Source organism: Myiozetetes cayanensis, unplaced genomic scaffold (genome assembly GCF_022539395.1).
Source record: "Myiozetetes cayanensis isolate MyiCay16 unplaced genomic scaffold, myiCay2020 scf22, whole genome shotgun sequence".
Lineage (NCBI taxonomy): Eukaryota > Metazoa > Chordata > Aves > Passeriformes > Tyrannidae > Myiozetetes > Myiozetetes cayanensis.
The window spans coordinates 3335243-3356607 of record NW_026087434.1 but is presented as its reverse complement, the minus strand read 5'-3'; the positions used below and the strand labels follow the sequence as shown (position 1 = coordinate 3356607).

The window sequence follows — 21365 nt, the reverse complement described above, 5'->3', positions numbered from 1 at the left end:
ACACCGGGACACACACACCGGGATACACACACCGGGATACAGCGGGATACACACACCGGGATACAGCGGGATACACACATCGGGACACAGCAGGATACAGCGGGACACACACACCGGGAAACACCGGGATCAGCGGGACACACCGGGACACGGCGGGACCTACCGGGACACACCGGGATACAGCGGGACCGGCACCGACCCCCGGCACTCACACAGACCCCAGCAGCGCCACCGAGCCCCGACCCCCGGCACCGACTGCACCTGACACTGCTCTCTAAATCCTCACCCACCAAACCCTTCTTACAGCTCTCCCTTACGCTGCCAGTCATTGCAAGGCACACACTGAGGTCACATATGGACCCACCATTAGCATTTTCATTCATCTACTCCGTGTCCACAGTTCACTGGATCACTACATCATCTATTTCGTACTTTCCATTTGCCAGAGCCCCCAACGCACTAAAAAATCGACAGTTGCACTGTTTGGTTTCTGACAGCATCGCTTGAATTCAAGGTATCGGTTTCAGTACAAACTGAAAGCTGGCCCAAGGCACGCAAACAACTTGCATTTCTTACAACCAGCCTTCTTGTCACTGCTAAACCCACACAGCTCTGGGATTCCAGAGAGCCTGAAGCTTTATCATTGGCAAATCAGTCCATTCACATGCTCATCTTCTCTCAGTCCCTTGCTTACGCTTCTGAGCAAGGTAAACCCCAACACTGGCACACAAGTGTGGCAGCTCCATGTCCAATGTGTCATTTCATTTCCATTCTTCCAGAGTAATTTTTGGAGTGCCTTTTGTTCATTACCTTGTTGCTCAAGCTGAGCACCTCATTAAACCCACAAATCTGCAAGTGTGCAACAATGGCAGCAGGGCTTAGCCCAGTTTGCACTCTCACATCCAGCTTTTTATCTGCAGCCTCTCTTATTGTGGCAGCTGCACAGGATGAACCTTGGTCTAAACACGCTATGAGACACACACAGCAACGTTGCCCAACCCCATTTACACCTTTAGACTCAATTTGCATTCTGAACCTTCCAAAGTTACCTTTAGATTGCTTATGTCAGGCTAATTTTTGCAACCTCTTACAAGACTGCAAAGGGTTATGGTAACTATTCCAACACATGAATACAGAGATAAGCATTTTGAGGGGTTATTTCACTATCTCCCTTTTCGTCATCTTGGAAAAACCATCTGTGCATTCTGCCCTCTGTACACTGGGAATCCAGCAAAGGTAGGCAGTGCATCTACTGCAGTAATCACACAGCCTGCAGCACTGAGAGCATCACCATCCCTGAAACACTGTGCATTTTGTGTACCTGGAGCAGATCAAAGGTGCTCAGCAACATCTGCTTTTCAGCTGTGAATCACAATACCTTGTCTCTTAATCCCATCTCTTATTTAGCAGTTGGTGATGTAGGAGTGCTTGCTGAGCAGGACATAAATAATTTTATAGGTGGAGAAATGGATGCAGGGAGAGGTACATTAACTTTCAGGGTCAGGACTATAAATTAGTCCTTTCCACCACACTGCTCAGTACAGAGAAATCAACACTAACCCCTTCACCTCCTCACATCCCTTCAGAATAGAACATATTGATTAGGAGCCTGCAGTTCCTTTTTACTGGTATGGTTAAAGGAGCTCAGGACAGATGGAGAAAAAGCCTCCTTTCCCAGGGCACTTGGGAGAAGATGAACAGCCCAGTTGTTCCAAACTGTTGTCTGTACTTTTCATCAGAAGTACAATTCAACAGGTGCTTACACCTGTAAAACCCTTCATCAAATGTTTTCATAAAACTTCATCACTTTTTATTTTAAAGAGAGTCAAACCCAATCTAAAACTCTGATATATTTGAAATGCAAGACTTGAAGTGGTACAGATGAGGTTAAGTAAGTTGAGGTGTTCATTAGTTGAAAAAGTACTTGGAGAAAACAGACTGATGTAGGTAAGGATGTTCTTATTTTTAATTCTGAGTTTTCTTGTTCAGAAAATGCAAAACAACTGCTACCAGTGCCAAGAAGTCCCCCTCTATATAAATCTTCAGCTGCCATGCCAGGGTTTTTTTTAAAAAATTTTACTTTTATATACATTTGGTACTGACAAACAGTATAAACACAACTGGAACAACTTCCAAGGTGTCTTAAGGCTCTTAACTGGGGGAGCAGCTCTTTCCAAGTTACACAACCCAAGTCCAGCAAAAGCCCCCAGCACTTCTGCCACAACCACCTCGTGTTTGGCCAAGAACCAGGTGGTACTTTAGGATTGTTCCTATGATAAAGGATCGAAATTCGACAGGAAAATATAAGCAAGCACCCAGCTTCTCATCCAGTCCAAAAGAGAGCTTTTAATACACCACTTTCAAACTTACAACCCCCACGTAGCTACAGAGTAACCAGGCTCCTCCTATGTAGAAAACAGCTTTTCACATCCCCAATATGGAGTGCTAATACATCCCTGTCATCAAAGGAATCAATACAAAATAAATGTGTTAATAGTGAATTTCCAATTCAGATGATTTCCAGCACTTCAATTGAATAGGTCTGAGAGTCTCTCAGGTGGTTAAGTCTCTGCAATTCCCTCAAACTTCCTTCAATCTTGTTGAGTTCAGAGTAGAACCTCACCTAAAAAAAACAGAAAACGTAGATATTTATAGTAAACCACATTTTAATTCTTTTCATGCATCATCATCCTGTGGAACTCTCTGTGGTTCTGCACAGTTTCAGATATTTAAACCAAACAAACACAGCAGCTTTTGAAATCACACTGAGACAGAAGCAACTGCCACTTCCTGCTCAGGAAGGAGCACACAGAGGAGGACAGACATTATTTAATTCACTGCATCATTTGCTGCTGTCTGCTTCCTCCCTCCTCAATGCCCAGGTTCTAAACCCAACTGAAAAGGAAATAATCATCCCAGAAGGTGCCACTTACCTGGGCTCTCACAAACTTATGCAGCTTTGACAGCAGCTCTCTTGCTTCTGGCAGTATCACCATGACTGTGAAATGAGCATCAAGTAACAGGCACATCCAATCCATGATCTGAAGACAAAATAAAGAGAAAAGAACACTTGCACTTCACACTCTGCAAATGATTCTGCTTTAAAAGCTCAGCTCTGAAACAGTTATTTCTAATGCAAAATGCAGGGGTTCATTTTTTACAGCGGTATATTTGGGTTTTCATTGTTGCAGTGTTACCTCTGACAACACAGGTTGCATTAACAGACAATACTTTCTAAAAGGAGCGTAGATGTCAGCTGATTTCAGATATTCACAACTGCTCACCAAGTTCCACGGCACAGAAAGAGAAGGAAACACAGCTCTCAGAATGAATCTCTCACCTGGTTTATAGTGGGAGAGCGAACTCCAGGAAGAGTGGTATTCACTTTTTCACTGCATTTCACATACAGGTAATACAAATACCTGAGGAACAGCTAAAAGTAGAAAAGTCAGAAGATTTTTAAAGGGCAAACCTTGAACAGACTGAGGGGTTCTGTCCTGCTCACAGTAACACTCATGAAGATTTTTTTCCTTTGTTTTTTAAAGCAACACAGATATCTGCATGCTACACATTAAAAACAAGCTTTATGGTTCTCTTACACCATCCAGAGCTGGATGCTTGAAAATTCTCACCAATATTCAGTGTAAATTACAGTCAGGGGTAATCACTGTTCCAGTGATTGTGCCAATGCAATGTCATTCAGATACAGCCCTTTCTAGGAACTTCCCTAAAAACTGTATCAACATCAACCATCTTCCTCCCACTTTCATTTTCGGTGCCCCAAAATAAATTGCTAACGGTCAGAATAAGGTCAATAAGGAGATGTGGCAGTGCTGAGATGGTTTTTCTGAAGTCATTGGAAAGCCACAGTGATTTGCAGGTGTACCACAGGTACATGCAGCTCTTGAAGGCATATTTCAGGTTTTCAGGAACAGGGGAGTTTGGTGGGTTTTTTTCCTTCAACTGAGATGTTGTGAGAAGATCTCGATTTGTATTGCATTTGACATTATACAGAGTGTACAGTTTGCTTCTCATATTTTCTAAATTTCTGTTCCTGATGGAACTGATCAAATCCTGTTCTTTTCTTAAAAAGCATCTAAATAAACAAAAGCACCATTACTTGTTAACAAAATATGAACAGCATTCTCCAAGTAGGCTGGGTCATAAAAAGGGTTTCTTACCTATGTTCTAAAATAAGCAAGGACTACAAAAATCAGTAAAATTTCCATACATATGTGGAAAAACGTGACATTCCTTAACATTAAATCTTCTTAGGCCCCTTAATTTCATTTTGGTGCAACAACTCATTATTCAGACTCCAGTAAGAGCGGTGAGTTTCTCAGATACAATTGAAAAACTCTTTTCTTTCTCTCCCCCCAAAATAACACAGCTTTTTCCACTTTTCAAAGCCCACATACTTACAATAGTTTGTTGAGCTGGGAGGTTTTTCAGGTGAGGCAGAAGAAACGTTTCACTGTAAGCTGAATGGAGAACAGCATTTCTGGGCAGTGCTATTATTAAGGGATAAAACTGCACGAAAAATAGCATTTCTACAAACCAGAGTGAATTCTAAATATTTCTCCAGGTTCCTTAAGACAAGTCCTACTTGAATCATCCTTATTTCTATCACGAAATACAGACAGCAACTAAAACATCATACCTTGACCAGTTGTGTTCACTGTAAGGATGTAACTGGCTCATGTGCTTCAACAGGCAAACATCCAAATCACTGACTCCATTTTCTCTTGAAGAGAAAACACTTTTGCTCTAATGTAAGTTTAAATTGGTGTAGATGCTTTCTAAAAGTTATGTGTTTTTATATATGTAGCTCGTTACATTGTTGTAGTTCATACACATTTTCTATTTATATAACTCAAAGTGAAAGAGGGGAGAGTTAGATGAGATGTTAGGAAGGAATTCTACTCTGTGAGGGTGGGGTTGCCAAGGGAAGCTATGGCTGCCCCATCTCTGGAAGTGTCCAAGGCCAGGCTGGACGGGGCTTGGAGCATCCTGGGCTGGTGGAAGGTGTCCCTGCCCAGGGCAGGGGGTGGCACTGGATGAGCTTTAAGATCCCTTCCAACCCAAACTATTCTAAGATTCCACATCCCAAATGATGTTTCTACTGAGTAAGAACTTCTCTTATCCCAAACTTTCAGCAGTAACAGAAGATGTGTCAAAGAGAACCATCCAGAGCACACACAGTGCACTGGCTTTGCTTCAGCACACAGAGGATACAACAGCGCTGCCCTCTGAGGTGTGATGGGACAGGATTCCCCATCGCTCCTGGAATGGGCTTCCCTTGGGATTTTGGCATCACACATGTCCTCATCCAGCTCTGCATTGAAACCATTTTCTACAATTTCAGTCTTAACTTCCTTGCTGTTGAACTCCACATCGATGTAGCAGATGACGGAGTCCAGGTCCACGTCTGTCACTCGAAGGCAGGCGTCGCTGATGCTGCAGAACAAAGTGCCACACGTGGAAGACTTTTAATCATTAGCTTTAAAAATCAGCTATGCCATCAACCCACCAGCAGTGCACACTTTTTGAAGCTTACCATGAAAGTAAAAACACATATTAAAAGTTGGTGAAGAAGAAAAGGAGTGATTTCAAGTTACCTTAAAAAGGCTTTCAAGCAAGCATAGGTCATTTCTTCAGGGATATCTGGAAACTTTTGTAAGCAGATTTGTAAGAGATAGAAATCTCTCTTCTCCAATGCAACAGCCATTAAATCTGGACATAAACTGTAAAAATAAGCAATTAATAGGTTGCACAGTTCACACCCACTGAGAACTACTTTGACAACTAAGGCAGTGGCACTAATCTTGCTCCCCCAGCTGGATTTTTATGTAAAACATCAGAAAATAAGCACCTTTAACAGTAAATTCTGATAATGCAGGAATGCTTTATAAAGAAAGGGATTTCTATTTTTTCAATTTTATTTTTAAAGACTACTCCCTACAGTTTAAAAAGAGCAGAGTCATTCCTTACCTGTAGGACAAGTCTCGGGTTTCCACTATCTGCAGCAGGAAACTTTGAGGGTAGTACCTGGGGTTTGTTTTACATCTGTTGGTCAGGGCAGTGACCACACTGCCCATGGCAGCCTGTAAATCTGGTGTCTGTGCTTTTGACATCAGCTGTTTCAGTTCACTTTCCAACACGTTTGTAGGAGCGTCCTGGAACAGACAAACATCGTGCAACTCAGAAACACAAGGCCCAGGTTTGAGAACTGTCCTGGGACTCGTCAGACCGAGGAGAAACAGACTTAGTTTTGAACTCAAGCTAAAAATATTTACAGAAAAGCCTTCAGCACTCTGTGTTTTGATAATCTGTCTAAAGCATGAAAGAGCCAAATGAGGTAATTACTGCTCTCAACTCAGGTAACTGTATCTTTCATAGCTGCTCATGGATTAATCACCTTTTACTTCAGGAATATTCCCAGGGTGTTCAGCCACACGTCCATTCACACAGGAGGGGAAACTTAACCTACCACAACACCTGCAGCAAGTCCCAGAAAGGAACTAAACAGCTTATTCCTGCATTTGCAGTGCATTTCCCAGTTTTCAGAACTCAGCTGTTACAAGCCCTGCCCTGTACAGCTCTCAAACACCCTCCTTATGACAAAGTTGAATTTCATCAAGCCCAAATTCTGTTCTTGTACAATTTATAACATCCTTCAATTCACCTGTTCAAGGCAGCTTTGTCAACATGATGTGTGCAAGAGGACATGGAAAAAGACAACAGCTTAAGAGACACCTGGGATATTCTGAGTGTCTAAATGCTACTTGAGAACATTTGATTTACTTACTTTGAGATTTAGTAAGAGCTGCCCAACTGAGAAGTTCTCTGGCTGCACTTTGGCAACACCGCTCCTTCTTGACCTTAACTGTGGCAAAGAAAACCAAACAGTTACTCTCCACTGACCGCTCACTTAAGGATTTCAGGAAAGACAATCAGGAACTTCACGGGTCAACTCACTGCACAGACACAACGAGTAACCCCAATCCCAGGAAGAGTGCTGGAAACAATGAGCAACACGAGGGCAAATTTCCAGCATGGGGAAGAGGCAAGACAAACAAAAACCTCCCCTGAGCCTCATGCCAACTCACATTCATCCTGGACTCAGCTTTTGGAGCCACAGACTCCTGGGGCTGAAAGGGAACCACCCGCTCCTCGTTTCCCAGGGTATCCCAGTTCACAAAGGATGACACTCCTGGGAACACACAAATGGAACCACGTGAGGGTAACACTTAGAGCACATTTACTGAAGTAGGAATATTGCATTAACTTCTTGTGCTAAGAGACACTTTCTGAAATATAACCCAGGTGATTTTATGCCAAGGAAGTGGCCAGTTTTATCTCAGCACCATGCTTTTTCTCAGACTGTTTCTTCATTTTGCCTCTGGGAGGAAAAGAAGTTATTACACAATTTATTCTGAGCGTTACTTGCAAGAACATTTCACCAGTGCAGTGTTCAATGAAAACCAGGACAATTTCAAACTGCAGTTCCCATTCTGAGGTTTGGTGTTGCTCTATCTAATCACAAAGTCTTTGAAAATATATTTTAATAAAGAGCACTTCCTTTGGCTTTCAGTATTCAGCACCAGCATTCCAGTATTTTCAGTAATTTCCCAGTATCTGAATGACAACCCAGGTTAAGGGAAGCCACAGTAAATTCAAAAATCTGTGTACTTTGGTGTTCCCAGCAGCAGTGAATTTAACAGCCAGGAACACAATACAGGGTTAGGTAACTTCAAGCTGGTTAGAATCAATTGATTTTTATAGGACTGCATTAAAATAACTTTTACACAAATTTAGAAGTCTTTCTTTTACGAGATTTTTTTCACTGTAATTATATTAAAAAAAAAAAACTTACCAGGGGTTTGACTGTCCTTGAGCTTTCCCACAGCAGCTGCCAGGGATGATGTTTCACACTTGTACAGAATCACAGTCAGCACTTTCCCATGGGTTAAAAAAAATTTTTCCTCATAACACCACAACTGCAAAATATTGAAATGTACCATTAATTAGATGAGCAGAGAAGTGCATCCTGCACCAGCTGATGGGGAACTCCTTACTATAAAGTTCAGCTAAGAGTCAGTGATCAGATTATTTTAAATCACTTTCAGTAGGTTTGACACTTGTCAGCAGACCTTCATTACCTGTTGGTTTTAAACACAGAAATTAGAAGTTTTCTGTTGGGTTTTTACAGAGATGTCTTAAAGCACAGAGGCTGCTCTGAGGCATTAAGTCCACTGATAATTTTACCTTTTAGGTTCCCTCTTTTGCAACATTAAGACAAAACCAGTCAGCTGTTCCAGCTCATTGGTGCGTTTCTTACTGAGGTGTTCTTTTACCGGATACATGAAATTACCTGGAAATACTGTTCAGGGAGATCATAGAATCATTTAGGCCATCAGCTGCTAATTGTCTGAACAGAACAACTGGCTGGGTTTTGTATTTAATTCATGATTTCATTTGCACCAAACCAGCAGAAGTGAGAAGGTACTAAATTAACCAAAGAAATTGCCAAAAGACACCGATCTCCTGCTAAATATTCCAACTGAAATAATATTGACCACTGACTGGTCAATATTAATTTTGCTTCAGGAGGTGGCCCCCAGTGCTCCTCAGCAGACTCTGCAGCCCCACACTCCCCTCCCTGCTGCCAAACACACAAAACCTGGGGACACATCCAGCCTGAACTGACCTGGCCACTGGTTCCCAGGGGCAGCTCCTTCGAGGTTTGCAAGGTCTGAAATTTTGTATTCCATATGGTCAGGCACTCTAAGGAACAGAGACAGGAGTTACAAACCCCAAAAGCAACATAAATGCTACATTTGCCTTTGCTACTTTCAGTTACAAACACCTGAGGCAACAGCAATAACTGTTTCAAAAGTATCCAGCAGCAGGAATTGTGTCACTGAGGTCAGAGCTCAATGTCTAAGGATGGGCTGCTTTTCCAGTGAACAGTTTTAAACAAGAGGGGCAGCCCAATTTTCCTGCCTGGTGCTTTGCCTCAGGAAATTTCAGATTTTCCAGTTACCTCTGGGTTCTTTATCAGGTGCAGCCAGACTGCCCAGCACTGCCACGTGGTCTTTATCCACGACTACCAAGGATGATCCCTTCAGAACACTTCCAGACACTGAAAGGTTCAGTAGCAGTGACTTGGGCAAAATTTGTTCTTCCTCTTTAGCATCTTGGTGCAGAGGTACCAGAACCTGGTACACACAGTCGTTGGAATCTGTCCAAAACAAAAAGTGATTACTCTTTTATCATCTGCCCTTGTGGAAGAACTATTTGATACAATATGGCAAAGGTACATCTAAAAATAACAAAACCCAGTGAATGCTGAGGGAAGAAATCACACAGGATATTAAAAGGACAAACTGTGATGCAAAGCAGCAAAATAAAGCATGAGATCTACAAGGTACAAGTGATAACAGCTACAAACAGTGAAAGTATCAGGAAGGTTTAATTACCACTTCTAAAAATATGAAACAGCCATTCACAAATATCAGCATTTCATGTCCTGTCATACAAATCTTTGCTTCACTATCACACCCTGTTAGAAAATGGAACTTACACAAACACAGAAGTGTGACAGTTTGGTTCTTCAGATATGCTGTGAAACTCAGTGGTTCGGATGATTCCTGTGGTTCCAGCCTGTATTTGTGCAGACTATCCACCTTGGGTTTCTGCACATAGACAAAAAAGTCCCCATCCTAAAACAAAAAATAATGTGTTCCTTTAATTTACACAAAGAAGAGAGAACAGAAATTCAGATATTAGTACTGCTTAACTTGGAATGTTATGCAAAATTAGGAATTTGTGGTACATAAAGAAGATTCTAATTTGATTTAACAAATGGATTCACAGAAAGAATCATTTGAATAAAGATAGATTCATGTATAATTCCTTCTCAAAAACTATAAATCCTACTAAATAAGATCTTCACAATGAGCAATGAAGAGTCTCACAATGCCTACTGAGTTTCCTCTTAATTGTTCTCTGAAGTTTTAAGAGCCAAACCCTAAAAGCAACACAGCTTCCATTTAACTGCTGCATTGACTAAATCAGGATACCAATTTCACTAGAAGCTCTTAAAAATCAAGTGAAACAGGTGATGGATTTTGAAAAAAAGCACTAATATCTGCTGCTAGGAAAGCTTTTAAGAAGGAAAAGTATTTGACTCACTTTCTCAGTAGCGAAAACTACGACAGGTTGCTGACTTTCCACAAAAGCTCCACTCCACCTAAAACCAGAAAACTGCATGAGCATGTTCCAAATTCTAGATTTACACCTGAATTCAGATCTCTATTCTTCAGGCAGCTTCCTATTTTTAGGATACTTATATAAATAATTCTAAGATTTGAAAAACGATGTACCCCGAGATCTTGGCCTTTGATTTCTCCCCATCCCCTCAACAAGGGAACAGCCTCCATCACCACGGGCAGCTCCTCCAAGCAAGAAATGTTTCCCAGTTCATCACTCACCAGATGGCTTCATCTGACACAACGTTTTCAATCTCTTGTTGGGGGGCTTCCAAAAGCACATCCAGAGTTCGGACAGCCCCTCCCCTGAACAGCACCAGGGCCCCTCCCTCGGGCAGGGAGTGTATCCTGTGCACATCTGCTGAGAGCTGCAAGAACCCAAATAAACCCGTGTTCTTCACTGCATTACCTTGAAAGGCAAGTGCTTTAGTCACTTTTCAAAAGTTCTTCCAATAAACTTCTAAGAGATGAATGATGAACCTTTAAGATACCCCACAATGGAGATCTGCAGTTGCTGGTTTGCTGAAATGCTTTCAATAAAGCAAATCACTGCCCAGCAAAAGGCCAGAACAGTGTCCTGAGGAGCATCCCATTCCTGAATCACATCAGAAAACCCACAACTGAGGGTCAGGAGTTCACCCCAAGTACTGCTTAACACATCCACCAGCAGCACACAAAGATCTGTGTTTGAATACAATTCACCACCTTTAAAGAAAGTCCTCAGAAACGCTGACCTTGGAATACCAATCATTTTAAGAGCAACATTCTGATGATGAAGTCAGTTCAAGGGGATTCCTTGCAATACTCCACAACATCAGGGAGCACAAGTTAAAACTGGCCAGCTAAATATGACCAATACTATGAAAATCAGAGCATCTCTGCCCTCCACCAGAGTCCAAAACATTCCCATAAAAGCAAACACAAGGAAGAGACTTACTGTTGCTTTAAAGGCCTTGTCCAAGTTAATATCTTCATCCTTCCATATCCTTAAAACCTTTAAGAGAAGCATCATTTTTAAGGCCAATAAAACAGAGCACCCAAAATAGCAGCAAATTGCACCAGGAGGGAAATACATGGGAAGCATCCAGAGGATCTGAGTGGGAACTGCCCCAGGGGGGTGGGTTGTGTGGGAAGAAGCAACTGCCAACTTCCCCCTGCCCTCCCTCAGAAGACCCCCCATCCCCTTTTCTCCCCTAAAGGGTGAGGGCTCTCACCTTGTCATCGTGAACAGCGATGTACTCGTGAGTCTCAAAGTTGCACACGACAGGACAGGTGAGGACCTGCCCGTGTTTCACTGACCAACAGCCCAGGGGCTTCTGATCCGAGATCTGGGGGAGTCAGAACAAAGACACTGTCACTCAAATATAACCCTGGGCACTCTTCTCACTCCAGAAAGGAAATGCAAGGCAGCAACATCTGGTCTGAATGAGAATGTAAAATATGGAAACTCCAGTTCCTCTGGAGCATTCCTGACTTCAACACCAACGACTGCAGAGTAACAGATAGGAACTCCACATTAATTAGAATTATTTCTTTTCACATTAGAAATAACTGTCACAGACCTGTCACAGTCTGGAGGGCTCATGCCACGAAGGAAGGTTCCAAAGGGCAGACACTCATTTTAATCACCAGTGAATGTGGTTTTACTCACTAATCCAATCCTGTGTTTTTTCCCTTCCTATTTTGAGGTGGGTTAGTGAGACCAAGAGCAATGGATGCTGCTGTCTGAGCTCCTGCTCTGGGTGATTTACAGGCTGCTCTGAGGGCACTCAACCCCCTCTGCTCCCTCCAGAGCTACCCTGGGTGTGTTCATAACACAGTTCTGTTCTCACATTTGGTCTTGGTAGTGGGAATAAACAACCCAGAGGAGATTGTATCATCAGTCCACAGCTTCTCTGGGCAACCTGTGCCAGGGCCTGCCCACCCTCACAGGGAACAATTCCTTTCTAATATCCCATCTAACCCTGCCCTCTCTCAGTTGGAAGCCTTTCCCCCTTGTCCCAAACCCATGGGTGTTAAAACCAATTAGAGAGAAACTCAAATATCTGCGTCCTTTTCTTATTACGGTCACCGCAATAATTCACACAGACCAGCGCGTGTTTTCAGCTCCAAGCACTGCAAACTAAAGCCTCTCCTCCCGCAGCCGCCAGCCCGGCACTGACACCGCGCCGAGCGCCCGGAGCTCCGCGGGCCCTGCGGGAGCGGCCCCAGCCGCGGCTCGGGAGGCGATTGCTGCGATGGGGAACGGGGAGAACATCGGCAAAGCGAGCAGTGACCCGAACAACCGCGCACAGGGACGGGGGCGGCGGCTCAGGCCGGGAGGGAGGGAGGGAAATGCGGGAGGGAGGGAGCGCGGCGCGGGCCCCGCGCGGGGTCCTCGCCGGCCGGGGCCGCCCCCGGGGAGGCGCGGGGGTACCTTGAAGAGCGTGGCGGCGCGGCCGCGCTCGGTGAGCAGCACCAGGTCGGGGCCCGGGCCCGGCTCGAGGCTCATGCCGGGGCCGCCGCCCGGGCCGGGCCCGCGCAGCGTGAAGCCCTCACACAGCGCCGCCATCTTGGCCCGGCGCGCCTCTCGCGAGACGCGCCGCGTGACCCGGCGGGGGCGGGGCCGGCGGGAGGGGCCGCGAGTGTCGCGACAGGGACGGCGAGGGTCGCGACAGGAGCGCGGCTGTGACACCGCCCCGCCCGGCCCGCACTGCCCGCCTGCCCCTTCCCCGAGCGGGCGGGGAGGCTCCGCAGCGTCCTGCGGCACAGGGTGTAGGGGCACGGTGTAACTGTTGTAAATGCCGTAAAATCAATCGCTGCTCTCGGAACGCCGTCACGCGGCGGGGCAGTCGGGATCGGTCACGATTCAGGCCCTGAGTCACTTGTCCCCAGAGGGTTTCCCGCACGGTACCGATCATTCATTCCCACGGCCATTCCCACGGGAGCATCCCGGCGTGCCGAGTGTATGCTAATGAGGGGTGACGTATATGCTAATATATTTACGTGTATGCTAATGAACGATCAACTGTATGCTAATAAGGGCCGCTTATATGCTAATGAGGGGTCTCGTATGTTAATGAGAGGTCATGTGTTAACGAGAAGTGTCACGCCCGTGTTAATGAGGGGATTAATTGTATGTTAATGAGAGGGGTCACACGTGTGCCAATTAGCGCGGGGGTGTCAGGCAAAAGGCTTCGCTGGGGTTTGATCTCCACGATAAAACACCGCTGTGTTCCGGACGGTGACATGAGCGGTGTCCCCTCTGTCCCCCCGAGGGGTCCCGGCCCGGTGTCACCGCTTTGGGGGGCACTGCAGGGACAGGATTTGGGGGGTGCTCACACTGCACTGCACAACACACCCGACCAAACCAACACCCGCCTGGGGGTCACTGGGGGTCACTGGGGGGCACTGGGGGTCACTGGGGGCCAGTCCTCTCCTGTTCCCTCTGTCTGTCCCAGCTGCCGTGGAGCGTTTCCCTGCTGACCCCGCAGTGCCGTTCCTCGGGAGCCGGGAAAGCTGCGTTCCTATGGAGAAGCCTCTCCTGAAATGCTCCAAGAGATCCTGCACAGGCAAAGTGCTGCTGACTAAAATGAACTGACTGACTCGGAGACAAGTCTGAGAGGCTTTGAGTGGTCTCTTTTCCAGTATTTTCCAGCTGTTTGGTACAACAGGCTGCCAAAACCCCGCACAGGGAATTGGATTCCCCACTGGAAAACTTCCTTGTCAACCCAGCAGTCATTTACAAGTGAATGGGCCGGTGCCAGACTGATGGGGCACCTGCCCTGCTGAAATCCTTACAGAGCTGAGGCACAACAGGACCAAGGAGAGCTTGGAAGTGCTTTAAATTTTCCTTTCAAAGCCAATTCTTTGTGCTACTTAACTCTGGGAAAGTGGCTTGCAGAGCTGGGGGGAGAAATGTTAATGGGGAAATGTTAACGAGGAGGTTCCTGCCTGCAGGAGACCCAGTAAGAGAAAACAGTCCCCGTTGTAAAGAATAGTTGTTGGTAGTTTATTTACAACAAAATGCAAGGGAAAATACAATATTAAAAATAATAAATAAGTCGAAAAAAACCCCAGAAACTAAGTGATAAGAATGAGAAAAATGACAGTCAAATTGTCCTGCTGAGCCTTGCACTATTTAACAGGCAGAGCAAATCAAGACTTGGTCCTTCTTGGATGGTGCTGATGCATTGCCTGATGTTGCCATCAGTGCTCTAAATTAAAGAAATGGATTACTGGACACACAGAATCCTGTGGAATTATCACAGAAATGAAATAAACCAACGAAAACCTGTTTTAGTGACACCACAAAACTACAGGAGAGCGGAATTCAATGACCATGCTGTTCATTTAAAGCAAAACATTGTTAAGACTCGTTTAGCAATTTTAACTTACACAGAGAAAACCAAGTCCAAACAATGGCAACAGAAAAATCTCCTATCGACAAGATCATGAATTCTCTCTTACTGCACTCACTATTTGATAAAAAGCATATACATTTGGCTTATTTCAAAGAGTAACACATCAGTTTGGAGTTATAGTGCAGCGAGCTTCGAAGCAGTTCTAACAAAGTACAGCGGTCCTGTTACAAACTGAAACCCAAGGAACAAATATTTCGGTTTCAAAGTCTCTACAGCAGCAATTAATGCAAACTGGCTACTAGATGGCACGAAATCACCTTCCAGAATAATCAAAAAAAAAAAAAAAAAAAGAAAGCCAAAGAATATTAAAAGGTCAAATAGTTTCTTTCCATAGGATTTATCCAGTCATTTACAAAATTGACCATTACATTCATAAGAAGTCCCATTAAGTACGTGTTTCAGGAATGTGCTGCTCCTCACAGCCTTTCTGGGTGCCTCCCTTTTAGATTTATTAGCAGCTCAGCCCTTCTGAAGCTGCACTGAATTGCCAGTTGGTTTGCAATGGTTGTTCTATCCCAAAGACATGGAAGTACAAGCAGAGCTGGGAGCAGGTTTTTCAGAGAAACCCCAACAAACCAAGCACATTTTTTTCCTCTGAACTGTGTTCTTGATAAAAAAATCCCTTGCCAAGTCCTAGCAGAGCTGTCTCCTGGAGTTCCCGTGGCTGTGGCAGGGAACAGGAACACGGCTGTGGTGCCTGGCACTGTGCTCTGAAGATGTACTCAGTAAATAATCACAGCTTGCATTTCTGCAGAAGAGGTGAGGAACACCTACAAAACTCTATTTTAATCCTAATAAACATGTTGGAAAATACAACAGAAAGCACTAGGAAAAAGTCAGTATTGAAAACAACCCCTTTGCCTCGAGGTGTTACACTGAAATACTCAGACCTTCCTCCTCATTCCAATGTTCCAATCGTGATAACAATTAATAACAATGAAACCAGGATTAGAGCAGTTATAATCATGATTGTATAATCTGCACCCTTGCTAAAGTGAAATCATAAAGTTTTGTTTGTGTCATTAACAGCAGCTGCTTTTCAAGCAAACCAACCATCACCCATCAGGGTACCAATCCCTTGGAATTCCCAGCTCTGGGGAGAAAAGCAAAGCCAAGCAAGGACAGGACTGGGAGAACAGAGGAAGCCAAACCCACAGAGAGTTCCTGGATTTTGCTGGCTGCAGGATTGTCACTCTCAGACAAATACACACCTGCTTTCAGTGCAGGCTGGCAATGGAATTACTTCTGCTACTAAAACTACCCCCTAAATGCCACACATTCCACATAATTCCCTCTGCAGCTGCATCCACCCAGGAGATGGGTGCATTCCATCCAGGAGATGGGTGCATTCCATCCAGGAGATGGGTGCATTGCAGCCTCTGTGACCTCCTGCCCAGGTGAGGGGCTGCCCCCAAACTGATTGTTCAGTGTTCAGTGACAGCTCAGCTCTGCAGGACTCTCCTGTTTCAATCCATGCATCACTGTCAGCACTGGTACAAAACATCACCCGCTCTGCCCCTGCTCCAGGTGGGAGCTGGCATTCCCTGGGGATTGAACAGCAGCTACCAGGAGACAGGTCCTGCCAGCAGCCTCCAACCAGCAACTTGTGTGGGGGAGAGCAAAGTCAGCAGGGAAAGAGTCTCACTGAGTTCACACTTTGAACTGGAAGGGAAGAAGAGAACCCTCCTGCCACTTGTTTTACTCCTCCTTCCACAACCTACACTTCCCTCTGGGAAACATCCTTGTCTCCATTTGAATTCCTGAGATTGAAGAGTGATTGCACAGCCAGACCAGGAGGAGCACTCCTGGTTCCTCAACGTCACCCACAGTTCATTTGCTTCTTAAAGTGACTGATTTTGTCCCCCCCCCTCCCCAGATGATCCAGCAGATTGTGCTGTTCAGGAAAGATGTGAGGCAGGAGAGAAAAAAGAGCCTCACATTTTCTTCCCTTTACATCCAAGGTTTCACAGCCTGACTACTCCTCTTCTTCCAGCAAAGGAACAGATAGAATTCCTTGGTTTTGCTTCTCAACTGGCACATTTCAGCTGCTTTTTGTCACCCTCACTCACAGAACACCATTGACAACACCAGCAGGGACTCTGAGCTCACAAAGGGACAGGGCAGAGCTAGGAAAATACATTATCTACAAGAAAAAGGTGGTTTCTCTTACAAATTCTGTGCAAGATAGAAATAGTTCAATGGCCTCAAAGTCAATATAATTAATTACAAGTGGGGCTTTGATACAGTGATACTTTAGGACTGAAAAGATTTGTGGTTTGCATTTTAGGCCCCAAATCCTGAGTCATATTGAGAGAAATGTGAACCTGTTGGTGTTCCAGTACAATGAGTTACAGGTCAAAGGTTTATAAACACACAGGAGAAGCCTGAGAGTAGGAAGGATTTTAAAATCAGCTACAAAAGAAGAGAATGGGAGGTGTTTTTTTTCCTGTTAACCCTGCATTCGAGTTGGCACTCATTTGCCTCAGAAGTCCTTGGCAGCTTTACTAAATACCTACTCCTAATTATAAATGCTGTGACCTAGATGAGGGTTTGCAGGCAGAACTCTGCTACAGAAAGATTGATTTTCATTTCGAGCATCCCCTCAGACTTTTCCATGGATGTCAGTAAAGATGCACCATATGGCTTGAAACACTACTTTAGGAATACAGAAACTACATTCTCTTGCATGCACTTCTCAGAAGGTTTTAAGGATCGAGTCTGAGGAAAGAAGTCACCTTTCCACACCGGGAAGATTATTTTAAGCAAGAAAAAAACAAACCAAAACAAACCAAAAAGAAACAACCAACAAACCACCACGACCTTTGTAGCAACTGAGTTATGTCACTCTTGCTGTGGCAGACATGGCTTATCAGGAGGAAACATGCAGGGTTCATTTAAAAGGTTTTCTTGGCTGGATCTGGAAGAGTGAGAGTTTCTGGAGCAGATTTTTTCCGAGGCCGGTCTTTGGGAACTGTCAGGAAGTCAGGAGCATCTGTGGAGAGAGGAGTTGACGGAGCACTAGATGGAGCACTGCGGGTCGAGGAAGGCATGGAAATGTTAGAGATAGATATTGCCGGTGGGAAAACCCCGATCTTCTTGTTGGTGGCTTCCTGAGTGGCTCGTTCGAACTCTCGGACTTCATCCATTGTCATGTCTTCAGCGAGGGGGAACGAAACACAAAGGCACGTTAGAATCATTTCAAATAATTTCACCAGCTCAGTTCAACTACTTCCATCCGAATTCTAAATCGGGGAACGATGGCTTATCATGCATCTCATTAAGTGATTCTCCACGTGAATGCCCCCCCATTGTAATGCACTGACTGGAGCACAAAGAGCACAATGCAAAGGAAACAAAGTTTTAAGTAAATTAGTCACATCCTAATGGTTCTTCTACCTGGGTCTGAGCTGAATAAAGATTGCTGCCTCTGGAATCGCTGGGAAAATCCAGCTGCTGCACAGCGGGTAAACAGTCAGCAGGTAGAATTTTTCAGAACTTCAAGCAAAATAAAACTGAATTCTCGTCCTGCAGGTGCCAGAGCTGTCCCGGTGCTGCCGAACCCCACAAGAGGGCAGAGCGATCCCGGGCTCTGCCTGAGCCCAGCTCTGCAAAACTTTCCCAATGCGATCCCAAAGGATTGGCATCTGCTACAAACCGGGAAGCTGAGCGGAAAATCAGGAAGGCTCTTTGGAACCTGCTGCTCCACGCCCGCAGTGCCTGCAAGACGCCCACCCAGCCGACTGAGGGTTTGCATTGAATGTCACGGTAAATCCGTGAATTCGAAGTGTTTCGTTAAACCATTTATAGACTGAGCCCTGAAAGCTCAAAAAAATAACCAGAAATCAACCCACGAGGCTTTTCATCAATTTAGAATTCTTGCCCCTTTGGGTGTCTGAGGCACTGGATTGGCAGTGGTGGTGACCAAATGTACCACAAAGCCCTGCACTTCCAGGGCATCCACACTTTCCATCAGCACCCAGCTGCAGGCTCGTGTCACCCTGGCTGCAAACGTTATGTAAGAGCAGCTTTTTGTTGTATCCCGAGACGATATTAAATAAACAAAAGCGTGCACGTTGCCAGCTGCCTTCCCCCTTCCCTGCACCGACATTCCAGGGACCTCTCCAGCCCACAGTTCTTAGGAGGGAGGTGGAAGCTGCTCTCAGACCTGGGAATTGTGGCCATAAACAGGTGTTCCCAGAGGGGCTGTACCCACTCGTGCTGGAGAGAGATCTGAGCCTCTTTTGCTGCTCTGCACTTCATTCACCCCCTGCAGCAGAGTGTGAGTGTTCCTGCACTCCGGGGGTCCCAAAGCCCCCCCACACCTCAGGGAGCTGCTGCAGGATTCCCATGGAGGAATTCTGGACAAGGGCACCCAAAAGCTGCCTTGGAAGAACGAGAGGGGACAGGCAGGTCTCTCAGTGCACCGGCCATTTCAGTGCAATCTCGCTGAGTGGAGCCCCCAAGACTCTTCACTTCCAGTGCAGACATGAACAACCTGATGCCCCTTCAGTTGACTTCTGCTTTCTTGGCTCATAGTTGCTTTAACTCCCCTCTGCTCTGACCCACAGTCCAGTAAAACAGCCCTTACCCTGAGCTGAAAAGGCTCAGATTCTTTTTTTTAAATTCCATTATTGACAACTTCTGCTGTGACCTCAATGACAATTATTCCACACGGGAACCACGGACAACAGACTTCACTCAGAGCCAAATCCTGAAGTGTGGAGCCAAAACCCGAACTAATTCTCAACTAAGGAGGGTAACCTTGATGACAATGAAGCTGCTGCATTACAAAGACAAGAATTACCTTCCTGGTGACTACTCAGACAACACCTTCTCAGGCTGCTGACAACTGGCACTGAGTCAACACTAAGACTTGGAGCCCTTCAGGCCTTGCCCCATCTCGTTACACCCCTAAAACCATCACTGAGTTCCACAGAGCAGGGAGTAGAAATAAAGGAATAATGACATTTCAAAAGCAAAGACTCTTCTATCTGCAGAGAGTAACTATCTCTAATTTTAGACCTCTACATGTGGTGCTCAAGTTAGGAAATAAAACACTTTATGAAATGTTCAGAATTTCAGTCAAAGAACCTGCACAGAACCCTGCCCTTCCCCACAAACTGCTGTTAAATACTTCTGAAAACACTTCCCACCTTGTTGGTGGTCAGTCAATGACAACATTAAAATTACTTAGAGAAGAGTGAATAATTCATTGGATTCTTTTTTTCCTGGTGAAGCAAAGAATTTCAGCAGTCCCACAGCAATTTTCCACTCCCCCCATTCCTGGCTTTTTGACTGTGAACTCCTGCACTTTTTAACTATTTAAAGAACAGGAGGAAAACTCCTCTTTAACTTCCTCTTTATGCACCCAACTGAAATTTGAGCATCGTTGTTTTCCTGGAAGACAGGGAGCCCAACCCCACCCTTCCTTCCATCAGTGCCAGGTTGAAAGTGCAAACCAAAGGCAGGATTGCACTTCCTGGAGAAAGATTCTGTTCCTGCTGAAGCAAAACCTCCCCAAAATTCCACTGGCTGATCAGCAAGAACCAGCTGGTTGCTCTCCTCTGGTCTCTGCAGGTGGATTAGCTGAGGATGTTTTAAAAGTGGACCTACTCTTGCTTTGCCATGGCTCTCTATTTCATCCACAGCAGATGAATGCTGGTTGCAAACTTTAATGTTGGTTTTTTCATGCATATTTTTCTCGTATTCTCGAACATCATCCATAGTCATATCTGTAAAAAGTTCAAAATTGTTTGGCATTTTCCACTGATTCAGTGCAAACTTAATTTTTTTTAATATTATTATTGCTATTTCTTTTATCATTTTATTTTTTTAAGGAGAAGGTTCTAGGAACACAAAGTCTTTCAGCAGAAGCCAACAAAGGATTTTTTTTAAAAAAAGCAAGGAGCAACTAGCTTTATGAAAATTGCCTCATAAAGGTAGTTGTGTCAGCCAAGGGAGGTGCAAGGAGGTTGAGTCAAAGGGAGCCAGAGAACAGGAAGGAGTGGAAATTGTTTAGGAGTGTCTGTGTAAGGTAAGGAAGGCAGGAAGCACTGAAGTGCAAAGGCCAGGATCTTCTAAGGAGGTTTTAGAAGATCCCTTGGAATAAAGGAGAGAAAATCTTATAAATACTACAAATATTTTACTCACCTTGCCAGCCCTTGCAAAAAGATTTCACGTTATCTTCGCATTGCACATCTCATCACCAGCAAATCGGTGTTAGACCCACCCTCCCCCAGCTTAGATTGCAGCAACCAACACTCACTTACAGGGGGAAGTGAATTAATAGTGGCTACAATAAGAGTTTTGGAGCCTCAAGCAATTTAGTGAATTAGCAGAATTAGAAATATCCTACAAACCAGGCTGATCCCCCCAGCAGGATCCTTTCCCACTGCCCAGGCCTGGCTGGGGTGTCCAAGCAGCTCAGTCTGTCTCGTAACACCAGGCAATAATTACAGATTTAACAGGATTTGTCATCAACCACAACTCCAGTAAAAACAGAAAGAATCCAATAATTGACTTGTGACCTTGCTCTCCTGAGTATTCCCAGGCTTTCAGGAAATCCACTTGGGATCAGGAGTCAGAACAGGAATGGTGTGAGGATTTTGGTCTGGTCTTTACAGGGCTTTGGTAACTTCAGAGCCTCATAAAAACAGCCAGCAACTTTTTTACTCCTGGCACTTCAAGA

At 44.9% G+C, this 21365-nt stretch overlaps 2 protein-coding genes across 2 annotated transcripts in view; both read right to left on the bottom strand.

Moving 5' to 3' along the window:
• Positions 1 to 2326: 2326 nt before the first annotated feature.
• Positions 2327 to 12830, bottom strand: NOL11 (nucleolar protein 11). The gene is made up of 18 exons (XM_050318993.1): positions 12691 to 12830; positions 11489 to 11602; positions 11212 to 11268; positions 10497 to 10642; positions 10198 to 10255; positions 9587 to 9725; positions 9047 to 9244; positions 8711 to 8787; positions 7877 to 8000; positions 7110 to 7213; positions 6809 to 6886; positions 5992 to 6176; positions 5619 to 5744; positions 5236 to 5457; positions 4423 to 4501; positions 3341 to 3433; positions 2934 to 3041; positions 2327 to 2623 (listed from the first exon to the last, which is right to left on the bottom strand). The coding sequence occupies exons 1-18, from the start codon at positions 12823 to 12825 to the stop codon at positions 2510 to 2512; spliced, it is 2157 nt and encodes a 718-aa protein (XP_050174950.1). The 5' UTR covers positions 12826 to 12830; the 3' UTR covers positions 2327 to 2509.
• A 4545-nt stretch (positions 12831 to 17375) lies between these two features.
• Positions 17376 to 21365, bottom strand: part of PITPNC1 (phosphatidylinositol transfer protein cytoplasmic 1) — a 68828-nt gene continuing 64838 nt past the window's right edge. Inside the window, exons 9-10 of the mRNA XM_050319007.1 lie at positions 20291 to 20409; positions 17376 to 17831 (exon numbers count right to left, since the gene is read on the bottom strand). Of these exons, the coding sequence (XP_050174964.1) occupies positions 17826 to 17831; positions 20291 to 20409 (125 nt within the window). The 3' untranslated portion in view covers positions 17376 to 17825. The remainder of the gene's footprint in view (positions 17832 to 20290; positions 20410 to 21365) is intronic.